The sequence below is a fragment of the Periplaneta americana genome, chromosome 13 (genome assembly GCF_040183065.1).
Source record: "Periplaneta americana isolate PAMFEO1 chromosome 13, P.americana_PAMFEO1_priV1, whole genome shotgun sequence".
Classification (NCBI taxonomy): Eukaryota; Metazoa; Arthropoda; class Insecta; order Blattodea; family Blattidae; genus Periplaneta; species Periplaneta americana.
Genome location: NC_091129.1, coordinates 111,745,633 through 111,761,751, shown reverse-complemented (window position 1 = coordinate 111,761,751; position 16,119 = coordinate 111,745,633). Strand labels below are relative to the sequence as shown.

General features: G+C 34.5%; 1 protein-coding gene across 3 annotated transcripts in view; it reads right to left on the bottom strand.

Annotated features, from left to right (window-relative positions):
* LOC138712270 (uncharacterized) overlaps positions 1 to 16,119 on the bottom strand; it is a 206,612-nt gene that overhangs the window by 188,261 nt on the left and 2,232 nt on the right. Inside the window, exons 2-8 of one of the 3 annotated variants that reach the window (XR_011335687.1) lie at positions 15,576 to 15,683; positions 14,158 to 14,311; positions 12,669 to 12,920; positions 7,743 to 8,053; positions 5,292 to 5,848; positions 4,838 to 5,129; positions 1,882 to 2,575 (exon numbers count right to left, since the gene is read on the bottom strand). Coding sequence is in view for 1 of the 3 variants with exons in the window: in XM_069843851.1 (XP_069699952.1) it covers positions 7,743 to 8,053; positions 12,669 to 12,920; positions 14,158 to 14,311; positions 15,576 to 15,670 (812 nt within the window). In the remaining 2 variants the exon portion in view is untranslated. Of the gene's footprint in view, positions 1 to 1,881; positions 5,130 to 5,291; positions 5,849 to 7,742; positions 8,054 to 12,668; positions 12,921 to 14,157; positions 14,312 to 15,575; positions 15,684 to 16,119 lie in introns of those variants that run through there. The other 2 variants (XR_011335686.1, XM_069843851.1) reach the window with 2 other exon arrangements.

Genomic DNA, 16,119 nt, shown 5'->3' with positions numbered 1-16,119 from the left:
ACGGCCTATTTTATTAGGAAGTACTGGATAAACAATATTTTTATAATCTTAAAAAATAAGATAACAAACAAATTTTAGATAGCCTATATAAAATTTGTTCTGCAAAAATTCACAAGGAATAGTTATATGTATATAGCTTCTAATATTGTTTTACTATTTATTAACAATTACAAATGGCTTTAAGAAATCTGGAGGATCACTGTCGCACTCACATAAGCCTGGCATCAGTTCCTACCCTAAGCATGATTAATCCAGTCCTACCATCATATCCCACCTCCCTCAAATCTACTTTAATATTATCCTCCTATCTATGCCTTGGGCTCCCCAAATGTCTTTTTCCCTTAGGTCTTTCAACTAACACACTCTGAATTTATAGATTCACCCATACATAATACATGACCTGCCCATCTCAAATGTCAGGATTATGTTCCTAATTATGTCAGGTGAAGAATACAACACGTGCAGTTCTGAGTTGTGTAACTTCCTCCATTCTCCTGTAACTTCATCTCTCTTAGTCTCAAATATTTTCCAGATAGGCCTACCATTAACGTTCCTTCTAAAATAGTGCAAAGTACCCAGGCATGGTACTGGATGCAGTTACCAATGGAATGTGATGTTTAAAATATGGAAATCACTAGGAAAAGAAGTAGGTACAATTTATATGCAACATCTTTTGTTCATAAGCATCAAATTCACATAGGGTGACCAGTTTTCTGGATACAGTAGTAATTTTATGAGATGTACGGGATGTCTACACTGAAATGCCCTATTTTTATCTTGCTTCCAATACCAAAGAAATAAAGATAAGGGAATTTTATTCACAAACATAAGCCGTACGAGGGATTAAGTTTGTAACAAAAAATCACTAACTTCCATGTGAGCCCCTTTGGTGATACGATGGATGTCTAGTCTGTTTTCGATTTCCGTCCGGATCCACTCCAACATGCTCGGAGAGATGGTATCAATGGCTTCCACAATCCGGACATGGAGGACTCGAAGGTCCCGCACTTCAGTGGTGTATACCCTGTTGCTCATATAGCACAAAAAAAAAAATCCAGCAGCCTGATGTCAGGAGAACGTGGAGTCCAAATCAGAGGTCCATCTCATCCTATCTAATGCCCTGGGAATGCGCTCCAAACATCCAGCGACCAGTGGAGTGAAGAACCATTTTGTTGAAACTGTAACCTGGGGAAAGGTTTCAGCTGCAGCATGTCCAGATATATCGTTCTTGTAACAGTCTTCTCTGATCATGTTCCTTCGTGTCCGGATTGTGGAAGTCAGTGGTACCATCCCTAGATGTCCTTTGTGTCGATGCAGGGGCTAATGTGGCAGTGTTTTTTTTTTTTTGTTACAAGCTTAATACCTCATATGACATATTTGTGAATAAAATTCCTTTATCTTTATTTCTTTGGTATTGAGAGTAAAATAAAAGTAGGGTATTTTGATGTAGACATTCCGTACATTCTACGGCTGGGTGCTGATATGTAGTTATCAAGTGTAATAGTTTGATCCATCAACGTCTAAACCACCACTATAATGAAGCTATCCCACCAAACGAGCACACATGTAACTAATTGCTTAGAAACAACATGGATTTCAATGAATTAGCTGCGGTGTGTGCGCTTGAGCTGCAAAGAAGAAAGGAAATTAGAAGAAAACAGCAATATCGGGTACATCCAATCATGGCACAGTGTTTGGTGAAAGGGCAATTCCATAAACTGCTTTTAAATATAATCGTATGAGTGCAGACACTTTCGATGAACTTTTGGACGTGATATGGCTTCACATCACTTACCAAGGTACTAAGTGGAGCAAAGCCATCCCTCTAGCAGAAAGTCTTGATTCAGCTGTACTTAAAGGAATGGAAAATAATCATAGTTAGGACAAGTTTTATTTATTCAAATGATACATTGACTTTAACAAAGCACACGAATATTACAAACAACAAGAAGAAAGAAAAAAAAAAAGTATTAAATAACAATAAATTGCATTTTCTTTCATAAGAAACACATAAAAATGCAAAACATCGAACATTATAAAAACTACATATTTAACGGTCACAAGTCAAAATTTAATTATTCCACGTGTAATTTTCCACATATGTAGGAAAACTTTGCACAATCTTGGTAGGAAGAACCAGCGTCAAAACCACTATTCCTACTTGTTTGTGGAATATCCCTTGTAACTGGAATGGTTGTTGAGGATGCTGACAAGTGGTTGCCCACTGTACGCTGTGGTAATGAGAGGGATTTTGCTGTGATAAATAATTTCCTGCAAAACCTTGGGATCTTAGCTTGGATAGGTTACCTGTCTTTGAGGCCAATTGTAGCTATATATGGCCAGAAACTCCATCTTTGTCTTAAGTTTTTGAATATAATTAAATTTTTTAAATGGTATCAAAGATATTAGAAAGGATTTATCTTCATCAATCTTTTCATTTCTTTTCTTTTAAAATAGTTAAGAAGGATTTTTCATATGTTGAGATTTTCTTTATCTTTCCTAGCGATTGCTTTATCTTTTACGTACTTCCTGGTTGTAGGGTGGAATACCAGCCTGAAATCATTGTCTTCAAATTCTATGACAGAAAAAGTTTCAGTTAGTATACTAAAACACTGCTTCATGTATCATATTTTGAAGGGTTAAAAAAACAAATATGCAATAGTCCGAAAATTCAAATTTTGACATTTTATGCCACATACACAAATCAAGAATAACAGCAAGCTCTACAAACAAATCTTTCTTCTACAACATAATTATATACCTATGATATAGTGTAATTGACAAATTATAGACAATAAGACGTAATGAGAAAAGCAAATAGTAATAGTAATAATAATAATAATAATAATAATAATAATAATAATAATGATAATGATAATAATAATAGTAATAATAATAATAATAATAATAATAATAATAATAATAATAATAATAATAATAATAATAATAGGCTCTAATAATGTTCTACAATATTATACTTGTGAACACATGTTCTTGCTGTCTAGATTTTCTATAACATTTTTCAGATCAAGACACTAGATGCTAAATTACGTAACAAAGCTGTCACCAAAGTTAACTGCGGATAACTGAAACTGTGGATACAAATTCCGCGGATAAGGGAGGATTACAGATATTGTACTAGGACAAACACCATAGTCCTATGTCATAAAGATTCTCTAATTTTAATGAAATCACCACAGTCGAAAGACTTCTGTGCAAGAGCAATCATTATCCTGTATAATGACACTTTTGTCAGAAAGCTATTTCATGTAATTTCGACAGTATGAAACATTAACTAGCAGTATGCCTTCCTGTGCCAAACAGCAAAATAATATGTTAATACCGGAAGGATTATAACTATCATTATTCCATCCAACACATTGTTAATCAGTGGTGGCTCGTGGGTATTGAATTAAGGGGGGCTGCATACAAAAATAAACCAAGCAACTTACTTTATTTAAAGATTAGTTCCATGCGCCTTATCTTGTAAGTTGTGTTTAAATGAGACAGGCTCATGTTAGTAGATTTACTGGCATTTAAAAGAATCCTGCAGGACAAAATTCCGGCATACCGGTGACGCTGATATAACCCCTGCAGTTGCGAGTGTCGTTAAATAAACCATAATTTAATTTTTTATATGCAGATTTGAACCTTAGAAATATCTAACTGGTGATGTTGTAGTTGGTTGTGTAATATATATTCATGATACATTAATAAATGAAAAAAATAACTGAGCCAGAAATTGAATTCAGGATCTTCAAGAGTACGCACCATGGCGCTTGCCTCATTTATTGTGATGTTAGATGTTTTAGATTCCACTATGGTTTGAAAACATTCTAGCAATGGCACCTTCTTCTCATGAACAACATTTACTGTTCTTATTTTAAATCCATCTTGTTGCCCCAGCTGATGGAATTGTCTTTGAAACACATTAATCTAATACAGATCGAGAGAAGAAAGCAGGGATACTGGACAAATTATCAAAAAATATACGAGCCTTTGTATTTTGTTTAGCGGCTCTTTCCATTATGAGATTCAACTGATGGGCACTTAATTTCACATTTCTCCTGAATTGTTAAGGTACTGAATTGAATAGACTGGAAATATTGTACAGAATTAAACAATGTTGCACTTGTTATACTCACAACATTAAAGAAAATGTATTTAAAACTGCGCGCTACTGACAAACTGCTGCAAATTTTGCAGCGCCTGGAAACTCTGGATTCATGGCAAGGGGTAGCAGGGAGGAGGGGTAAAACTAACGCGCAAAGCATCCGAGACGAGACTGGCAGCTTCAGGGGAGGAAGTAGCTTCACTTTATAGTCCTTGTCTCTGGTTTTGCTCTGGCAGCACCAGGGGAGGAAGTGACTTCACTAACGATTGCATGCATGTCATTGAGAGTGAAATTTTTAAAAAAATTCGAGCCGCTAAATAGAGACTGTATAATAAATGTTTTTCACAACATAAAACGAGACAAGAGTCACAAATGTCTGGGGGTGCTGCAGCTCTGCAGCCCCTCTTCGAAAGCCGCCCCTGTTGTTAATTAATTTTGAAATAAGAAGGTGGTTCAGAATTTTCCAAAGAGAATACATTTTTTTAACAAGCATTTCTATTTATTTAAGATACAACTGTATTTCATTTTTCATAAGTTTCACCGACATCTTAAGAAAATACCAAAGAAATTTCACGTTTGAAATATTTGGATTCTATACCAGATAGTTAAAATATATTTCCCTTTTTTTGAATATTCATCGTGTTGGCTGTGGTTATTTTTTCTATATTAAAAAACTTCAATATTTATATATATATTAATTAGTTTATGAATGTCTTTCCTTACCTTCAAATTTGTAGGTACTAATAAAGAGTTTTTACCTCTGATTGAGGTTCTGGCTGATATGTATATCTATTATCAGGCAGTACATCTCACTTGATGATATGTATCAGAGGAAGAATAATTGTTCGTATACATCTGAAGTCTGATTAGTGTAATATGTAGTAGTCGGAGATGTATACAATGGAGGAAGAAAGGAAATTGCCACCCTACCCCACTATCTTCTGGCCTAGTTGCCTCGTAAGTGGTGCCATTTTGGTATCACGTGTGAGGTTCAGACCTATCTTCAGACAGTTGACTAAACAAGAAACAAAGAATTTTGATTAGTTTTAATTAATGCTTTCACTCCAAGATTAACGAGATAGTGTATGCCACTCAAGAAAGAAAAGAGTGATTATTCATTTTAGTTAATTAATAATTGATTGAGTAATACATGAAAATAAATAAATTCCTTACTTACTTTGTCGTGCTGGAGAGGATATATTTCCATGACGAGCAGCAATATCTGAATGATGTAACAGTTTGCTCCCAAGTGAGCTCAGGCACGTATGAACACAAACCAAAATCGCATGGTTGCGCAGCTGATCACAATCTCTTTAATTGCCAGATTTATAGTTGAATATTAATTGCAAGCAAGCACACTGTCATAAGCCTTGGTGAACTCACAATGCTCAAGCTCAACTGTGTCATCAATATAGTCTCTGTCACTGAATGAAAACTTAAAACAGGCGCCCATGTGAGAAGTATTTCCATCATTATGTTCTTGCAGTGAAGTCCATCACATTTTTACAGAGTGACAAAACAGGGTGACCGTATTTCGAAAATCATAGCTCTGAGAAATCGCCATCTCCACCCAATATGTGACTCATAGCAATGGCGAGTGATGTACAAGTGCAGACAAGTGAAAGTCAGAAGATTCATACAAACTCGAAGGACAAGATAACTGGAATCTTTATCATCCCAATCAAAAGGTTAACGTCAGCAACTCTTTGATACTCAAGCTGTGTCCACCTGTAACTGAAAGCACTCCCTATATACATTCAAATATATCCGCTCACACAAAGCAATAATATCACTCACAGCTGTGTTGCTTGCCACGCTAATCAGCAGAGACCGGAAGTTTAGGCATTATGAATCATTAAAATAGGCAGGCAAAAAGGCATCATAAATAGCTAAAATAGGCAGGTAAAAAGGCATTATAAATAGCTAACATACGCAATAAAAGGCAATTACAAAAACCTTGCACAAGACCCATAACCTTGCACTTTCCACAAAGGGATTTCAGCAGCAAGAAAAGCTTTACATAAGTCAAATGCAAATTGAGATTTTCGACTCGATGTTGCAATTACTGTTGGAAGCAAAGAAATCTTCTTCCCAGTAGCCTTGGAAAGTGCACTTTTGTGTTTGGTTGTACTGGTACTGATATATTGCGATATGAAATATTTAGCTACAACAACATCGCAATGAAAACTGAAAGAAAAATAACCGTTAAAAATAATGTTAGACCCGCACTCATTGTCAAATAAACGCAAGTGATAATTAAAATGCTTACCGGTACTGTTATACATTTTTGCATGGCGGCATTCATTGTTGCAAAGAGAATATGAACTGACTGAAAGACAATAATATACATTCAGTGAAGTCACTTTCATTATAGCGGTTATAGAGATAAATTAAAATATACCTGCAGGCAATTTTTAATAATAAATTAATAAATGATGGATAAAGAATCAAATAAAAGCAAAAAAAGCATTTATTTTGTAAATTAGGCATTTATATTAAAAAAGACAGAAAAGGGCAACATAAAACTGTGACGTTTCAATCACAAAGGTATAATTCGTACAGATTTACTTTCAAAATGAAGATAGATTTAACACATTTAAAAAGACATTCTCCCAAAGTTCCGGTCTCTGCTAATCAGTATTGTTATTGCACAAGTATGACATTTCGCAGAAGAGCGATAAACATAAAGATCTGCCACCTCATGATGGAAAATATTTGCAATCACCAAGAATCATCCAAACACAAAAATCACACTGTGACAAAATCACTATTATCTACCACACCCCATCTCTAAAACAAATACCAGAACATAGTAACTTGAAATGTCTCATTAAAGATAATAATAATAATAATAATAATAATAATAATAATAATAATAATAATGAGTCAAAATTATTCTGTTGGACATAGCCTATATGCTTTTGCTGCGCTGCTGGACATGATAGAAAATGAGCTGAGAATGCAGAAGATCCGGTCACTGTAAATTCACAACTTTACAAATGAAACATAATAGCATTTAATATATGAAAAGCTTTTCTGACGTAGAATACATCTTTCCCCATATCAAGTATGGGCATCCATTCCAAGATCCGTAGTGAAACAAAAAATAGCAGTACTACAAACGCTTATTCTAACAAGACTATGAGCTACAACCGAATGCCAATGTAACTTGTGTGACCACGCCCAATGATGTCACCTCCCCTCACTATGGGCATGAGGGTGGCGCCGAAGTTGCATATAAAATTAGCCATGCCATGTGACCTCAGTAATATCTCGGCATCAAGAGCAGCTACAGATCTGTGCAACTACTCATATTGATTTTCAATTGAGAGTTCTGCAATATTAAGATGATAATAGTTATGTACGATACACTTTGAGTGAACCAAGTGAAAAATTTGTTGTGAGCTGGAACTAATTTCAGAATGTACGAGTAACTTAATATGAAGGGAAATCTTCGTTAAATTATTTATCTTATCATAGACGCATTAATCACTTTCCATTTGTAAACTGCAACAAAAATAAATCATTCTAAGCAATATAATTGTAGTTTCATTTCCGAAACTGGGTGACATATTCTACATGCTGGTGTATCCCTGATATGGCACAGAATTTTTTTGTGACTTCTTACCTGTTGGGTGGAAAATGTGATGGACTGATGACAACAGGGTGTGCAGGATGGCTTGTTTCCGACTTCTGCTGTTGTAACTGTCTCCAACTGAAATTATAGCGTGACGGTGCTTCAGATGGCTGGGAATCTGAAATAGCTTTGTGCACTTTCCTGGAGACAGAAGCTGAACTTGCAATGCTGGAGAGTAATGCCATACCCATGGAGCTCTTCCTGCTTGTTCCTTGTGCCTGTGTTTCTGCTGAGGTGTATGATGTAGCGATAGTGGGCTGGTGCATCTGGCTTCTGCTATGTGGATGTATATCCTCCGCATCCTTCAACAGTTACATTATAAGTCACTTAAGTGACTCACTGTTTTTTCTATAAATGGTTCATTTCTAATAGAGGCACTACGACTATCTTTCTAAGTAAACTTGTTTGGTTTCCAATAACTTGATATACTGGGTGTATGCAAATTGGTGTCAAATATTTGGGGACATATTCCTAACAACAAAACATTGCAAAACTTTCACATAACCATAATCCTGAAAATGTTTATTTTCAAAGTTAGTAAGGAGTTTGTCTTTACACTGATTTCTGAAAAGTGGTTAACTCAATTGATTTCATGTTGCAAACTTTTTCTCTAGAAAAATCTATCAGATTTGTTTTCCTTTGTTTGTCACCTTATTGGTTCCTATTTCTTAGTTTCGACAGAAGCCAGATATCGGCAGTTTCTCAGAAACGAATTGCATCATTTAATGAGTGACGTACCTATGGACGTTATCTGCCGAATGTGGATCCTGTCTGATGATGCTCCAGCTCACTTTAGTCTGAGTGTTCGTCGTCATTTGAATAAAAATTTTCCACAAAGATGGATTGGCCGAAGAGGATCCACTGAATGGCCTGCTTGGTTGTCAGATTTAAAAACAATAGATTTCTATCTCTTGTGATATTTGAAGTCTATAGTTCATGCAAGTCCTATACCTAATGTTGACATTATGAGAGAGCATATCCAAAATGGATTTAAAAAAATACGAAACATTCCAGGTGTTTTCAACATAGTACTCAGGCTCAGGGGATGCATCAATGCAGGAGGAGGCCACTTTTGAGTAATTATCATAAAAAGGTTTTTTTAATAAGTTGTTTTTTGTTTTGTAACAAATTGCTTAGTATGACTTGCACTATGAGCTTGTCTTTTACCAACAAAGTAGCATAATTCTGAAACTAAGCATTTGCAGAACCATGTTATACAAAAGCTATTCAGTGATTTTTGTTACGAATATGTCCCCAAAATATTTAACACTAATTTGATTACACTCTATGTTCAGCATCTAAAGCAAGATTCCTCAACTAGAATTCTGTGAAAACCTAGGATTGCGGGAAGGTCACTAGAGATTCCATGAGAATACAATTTAAATAAATGGGAAAATAAACACAGTTCTTTTAACTTTACAAGCATAAACACTGACCAAGCAGTAAAGTCTTACATAAAAAGTAAAATACGTTAATGCCAATTATCTAACCACAGATTCTTCAAAACTTCCTATAAGTGTATTATTCTAATCTTCCACTGTTTAATCCTTATTCAAGTAGCCATAAAATACTAATGAAGTGTAGTATGAATAAGAGTTTTTTTTCTCCCCACTTAAAACCAAAAGTGGCTTGTTAGTCAACATTTCTAAAAAAGATAATAACAGAAAAACAAGTCACTGAGGGATAAGCATAGCTTACTCCTCTTTAAATAAATAAATAGACAGATAAATAGATATTTCATTTAATTTCATTTTGTGTTCTGCCCAAGGGCAGGTATTTCACTGCAAACCCAGCTGTCTCCAATCTTTCCCATTTTCTGCTTTCCTCTTCGTTTCCTGGCAAACACAAATGTATGTTAAGTGAAAATGGAATTTAATTTTTATAAAGGTGGCCTTCTTAGATTTAACATGTTGGAGAGATATGGATTAGACTTTCCATTGTTGGTAAACAAAATAAAAATATAATCTTAGGAAGTATTGAAGATCGAATGAGTCTTTGCCTCAGGGTGAAAAAGATTTAATGTGCTGAAGAGTTTTGAATTAGACTTTCCATTATTGGTAAACAAAGAATAATATACTCGTAAAAAGTTTACAACGTTTCGAAGATTGGATGTGTTTTCATCTTAGGGTGAAATTTTTAGCCACGGCAAATTTTCGATCTTGCATAAATTTTACCTGTAGAAAGATCTTAATTGTTTCGTATGTTACTCAGCAATGCTGTATTAACTAGTAGGTTATTTAGCATCGTTGGAATTAGTGACAGTGAAATGAGACAGTGCAGTTACCTTACAGTTGGGGAAAACCTCGGAAAAAACCTCAACCAGGTATCAGCCCAACCAAGCGGAAATCAAACTCAGCTCTGAATCAACAGGTAAATGCAACTACTAGCCTGCGCTATGCTGGTAGCAAAAAGACCTTAAAAACAGGTCTGTAAAACAATTTCGTATACATTGTAGGATTTAGAAAACAACATCTTACAACCAGGTTACTTACACAATACACGTGATGAACTACAGCATGTGTTCCAAAATTTATTCAAGAGTTGTGAGGTTTACATTCGGCAAGATAACAGACAACTGCAGGTTGGAAGTGAAATAATCCTGCAGACTGAAAGGGACGATAGGGTACTTAAATGAATAGAAAACGTATATTACATTTTGTGATTAAATGCAAGATTAATTAGGAAATTGAGTTGGAAGTTTTAGCAGTCTGGCAACATTGTCGCTAACACAGTCCTTTTTCTTCTTGTAATACATAAAATAAAAACAAGAATGAACATGTAAAATATTAAAAAAGTATAGAAATGTAAATTAAAGAATTTGCCCGTGTATGAGCAAACATTCATGGTCGGCAGTTCGCAGATGTAAGAGGTCAACGAATCACATGTCTCGCTACACAAACCTCCTCTCTGACTACAACATTGCAGTCTGTTTGCATCGTTCAGTGGCTTGAAATTAGTGGCTTTAAAGTTAAATTTACACGAAAACCGTTCATGTTGCTGAAATATGCCAGTGGGATAAATGATCCCTTATTCGATTTTCTATCGATATGGACAAAAATCACGATCCTACTCGCAATAGATACCGATTAAGAGAGTGTTAAACATTTGGAAAAAAAAATTCTCAGAAAACTATGAACTTTACACCAATATAGTATTGCACTTTTTTGTTACATACCGATACAACATGAGCTATTCGCTCTGAAAATCTGCAAGGTTATTTTACTTTCACCCTATATTGATTTTCTTTCCATTACTGTGTGACCAGAGTAATTTTAATGACTCATTTGCTTACTGGAACTGACTGCTTACTTATGGGCATCACCAATGATTCACACTAGTTATTTTGCATTTATAATTAATTTTCATAACCCTGTAATCAAGACATTGAGTACTTACAGATAACTTATCCACTAATTAGCTTACAGAAGAGACAAATTTACGTGAGAAAAACTTTAGCCATTCGGTTATCAGTGCATTCTATATTACATGAACAATTCTGCAGTTAAAACAATAAATACATGCTTATCAAAAATAACATACCACAGACTCATATTAACGAAATTTTACACATCACAGAAATTATTACTAAACAAAATTATTTCACACATAACAATAAATACTATACACAAACTGAAGGATTACCAATGGGTTCACCTATATCAAGTATATTAGCTGAAATCTTTATTCACAACATAGAACAAACACACATACTAAATACCGACAACAACAAACACGCAGAGAAAATAATGTACTGGCATCGATATGTAGATGACATAATAGTCTTATATAATGGAAACAAAAGACAAATAGAAAACCTACATCAACAACTCAACAAAATACACCCCAAATTAAAATATACAGTAGAAATGGAACATAAGCAAGCTATAAACTTCTTAGACATCACCATAACCAAAACAAATAACAGACACGAATTCAAAATATATAGGAAACCCACTACAACCACAACACATATACACAATTCATCAAATCATCCCATACAACATAAACATGCAGCTTTCCGTACAATGACACACAGATTAATTAATATACCAATGAACAAAGACAACTACACGGAAGAATTAAACACAATAAAATATATAGCACAAGACAATGGATACAACCCTAACATAATAGACACACTAATAAAAAAGGCAAAACAAAAACAGACCAAACCAACACAAACAGCACGCGAGAATAAATACATAACATTAACATATCACAATACGAATACCCACAAAATCGCAACTTCATTCAGAAAACTAAAGTACAAAATTGCATACAAAACAAATAATACAACATAGAAATACTTAAATAACCACACTAAACATTCAAATATATATAATTCAACTGGAGTTTATAAATTAAAATGCAATAGTTACCCACATTTTTACATAGGACAGACAGGAAGATCCTTTCATACAAGATACAACGAACATATTAAAGCTATAACCAAACCTTACATTACATCAAATTATGCAGATCACATTATCGACAATAATCATGACTACAATAATATAGAAACAGATATGGAAATTTTACACATCACACCAAAAAGTTTACAGTTAAATATCCTAGAACAATACGAAATATATAAGAATACAATAGCACACCCACATTACATACTTAATACGCAACTACAGTTCAATACGCACACATTGTTTGACATCATAATACGTCATAACATACAGACAGCCAACCCCCACCATAGGAACAACACACCCCCACCCCTACCATCGACAACTGCACATCGCAGAGCCAAAATCAGCAGTGGTTCAAGAGACACTGAAGACGACGATAAATAGCGTCGAAACGGGCCATCTGTCGAAGGTAAATACCTTTTTAAACAATTTTAACACTTTTAACGTGTGACAGTGTAAATTTTATACATAATAAAGTCAAAGAATAAACCCTGCTCACCACATTAAACAGCCCAGAGCTGAAAGGTGGTATAGTTTCCAAGGGCTCGAACTCAGTACATTCTTCAGGTAGTAGAGAAAGATGTGACAAGCTGGCCTTTATCTCAGCCTTAGGAACACCAACGTCATTTAAAATGTTTATTTTTTCTGTACAGCATGTGTCCATTTCAGAGGGTTCTCCATGTTCATCTGGTTTCCATTGTAAGTCATACTGATAGTCTGATTTCCCTGGTTCATGCTGCAGAAAATAAAGCTGTAACACGCAACAACAGTAGTATTTCAGGGACAGAATTTTATTACCTTCTCCTGTGATATCTTACGAGACATCTGGTTTCCATTGTATGTCATACTGACAGTCTGAGTTCTCTGGTTCATGTTGCAGAAAATAAAAGCTATAACAAGCAACAACATAAAGTATTTCAGGAAAAGAATTTTATTTTCTTCTCCTACGATATCATATTGATAGTTGTAACAAGCAACAATATAAAATATTTCAGGGAAAGATCAACTTAGGGCGGGAGCTCACTGGGTAAGCGGGTGAGAGTCTCATGCAGCCTTTGGGCTGGTACACCTCATCATCATTCATCCCATAATTCAGGATACACAAAAGGCTTCAGTTTGGCCGACATGCTGAAAAGTCATCCCTAATCCACCCCTAGCCACCGTACCCTAATCCCTAAGGGCCGTATTCATAGACATTCTTAGTGCGGGCTTCTGGTGGATGATCATTGAACTAACGTTTTTCGTATTCATAAACCAGTGTTAGCGATATGATATGATATGATATGAATCTCGTACAAGTAACCAGTCGATAGCCGAGGCTAGTTTAGCATCCTCGTAGCACGGGCTAGCAAAATGTCTATGAATAGCACCCTAATTGTTTTGTAGTAAATTTTATAACTTCAAGGAGTTTACTTCCACATGCTGCTATATGAGCGGCTGTTGTATGTTTGATTATATTATTGGACAGTCGATTTAGAAAAGTGTCACAATAAATTTCGTAATATTAAATACAAGCACATACATACAATGTGTGTAAAAAAAAAGTTAGGTTTACAATAAATAAAAAAGAAGCAAAAAAGGTAAAAATGACAAAAATATTAAAAAGTACATATATAAACTAAGAGTTATTAGCGTCAAAATAAACGTTTTAGGACCTCTAAGACCCACATATTTGGTTTACTGTATTTGAAATGTATTATGCAACTTTCTGTATAAATATTTACTCAAGGGAAAAAAAAAATTACCTGAAGTTTGCTGTGTAATTAGGCCTATGTTAAAAATTGTCTATTATAAAAAAGGTAAACATGGCACTGAATTTTCTCGCAACTGACAATCACAATTCTGGATGTTCTCATATTAATAATGAAGTAGTAACGTTACTGTATCATGAAGAAAATTTAGAGGAAAGATGTGGTTAAAGACTGATCTTTCTTCGGTACACAAAGTGAAACTACACTTTCTTGCAAAACTTGTTACTGTCAACTTACATCTATTATTTTCTGCCAGGCGAGATATGCACAATGAACAGTGAAGGTAATAACTTGTCTCTGGAGATATTTTTGGTAACATATATCAAGGCAATTATTAATGATCTCCTCTCTTATCTCCAGGATTATGTTGTCTCTCTCTTCATTTTCCTTCCTGAAACATGAGAGTGAGACAACAATATTGAATTTAATGACCAAAACATTTTAAACATGGGCAAGGACTTGTTCTTAATATTACACTATATTAAATGTTGATAATATATGCAGAGTGCTTCTGAAATACATCGCCAAACTTAGTGAATGCTTTCTACTGGCTTACCTTTTAAATTATGTGTCAAGAAGAAATTATAAATGTACATTTTAGAACTTTCACTCCACAACAAAGTACAATTTTTAGAGAAAAATAAAATGGGAGCAAAGTTTAGTATATACAGTCACGAAGTTTGAGTTTATGAGGATACTAGAAACAATAGACTGTGTAGGTACCATTTCGTATTGTCGGTAATGAGGTGATAGTAGCGATCCTAGTGGTTAGCAACTACCTATAGATGCATATTTACTACGTATTGAGCTTCGTGACTGTATATACTAGACTGTGATGGGAGGTAGGTAGTAGTCAGATTAGAATATATGTTCAATATGAGAACGTTCTGCTTCATGCCTCAATTCGATGCTCTCAGTTGTGTAAAACTTGTGTTAATGTGGTGAGGTGATTTGTGACATGGCTTGCGATTCTTTCTTTGAGATGGTCCATGCTGTTTATTTTCTCAGCATCCAGCTGAAAACCCGAGTTCAAATCCCGATGCCGGAGAGAATTTTTCTCCATTCCATTACTCTTTCATCGTATGATGACGCAGAATATCTGCATGGAAATATCATATGTAATTTGGTACGTTAAAATAATATATATTTAATAATTTCGTTATTGTGCTTACAGAACCAATAAAAGAAAAAAGCATTTGCTGCACAAGACGTAATTTTTTAGGCTATAATCAATGTCATCCTAATATTCTTTGGTGGGAAATCTATGCTGACATCTAGTAGCCTATCATTTTTCACACTCTCCCTCTCACGAAAATTTTTCATTAGAATTCTGTTCCCAAAGAATCATTCTTTAAATTATCTTCGAATGTCACATGCTGACTGATAAAATATGACTTGTATAAGAATATTTTTTGAGGAATAGAATACTATATATCCGTAAGTTATCAGGTCTTCTTGTTCATGTGGTCAGCGTGGCGCAATGTCACTACTTAAGACAACATAGATCAAATGAAAAACAAGTATCTAACCAATCCCTATGGAAGAAAGAAAAATCTAATTTCCTTTGCTAGAAACTAAACCTGAAAGAACTGAATTTTTTGCCAGGTAAACTACTGCTTACAGCTTTCAAAATCAAATGACAGACTGGTACTCACCACTTTGAGTCATGTGAGGAGCCACTGTTTGAAACAAGTGAGTTATTTTTCCAACCTGTTGTTGTGGTCTTACTTCGATTATTGACTTTCTTCATGACATCAAATAAGCTGAAGGTACAGAGAAGAATGAATAAGTTCAAGTTAAACTTACGAAAGAAAAATTGTTAACGAGCTCACATCAAAACCTCACTTTCACGTTGTGAAATAATTAAATAGTGAAAGTATTAAATTTACTATTAATACTGACATCAGAGGCAGGCCACATACATTTTCCCAAGATTCATTTTTCAGACATGAATTTAAATGATTACCGTAATTGATTCAGCATTTACGATCCTTCTTTTTTTTTTTTTAATTAATATTTTGGAATTTTTTCAGTGACATTTTAAACATTTTGAATTTTAGAAACCTTATGGTGGCTCTGTCGAATAGAAATTCAATCTACTTTTATCTATAAAAAAAATTATCATGACTGTACTACTTCCAGCTTGTATTTTGGTTGGGAACTTACTAATGACGAAGATTATAAGTTTTAAGAAGCGAG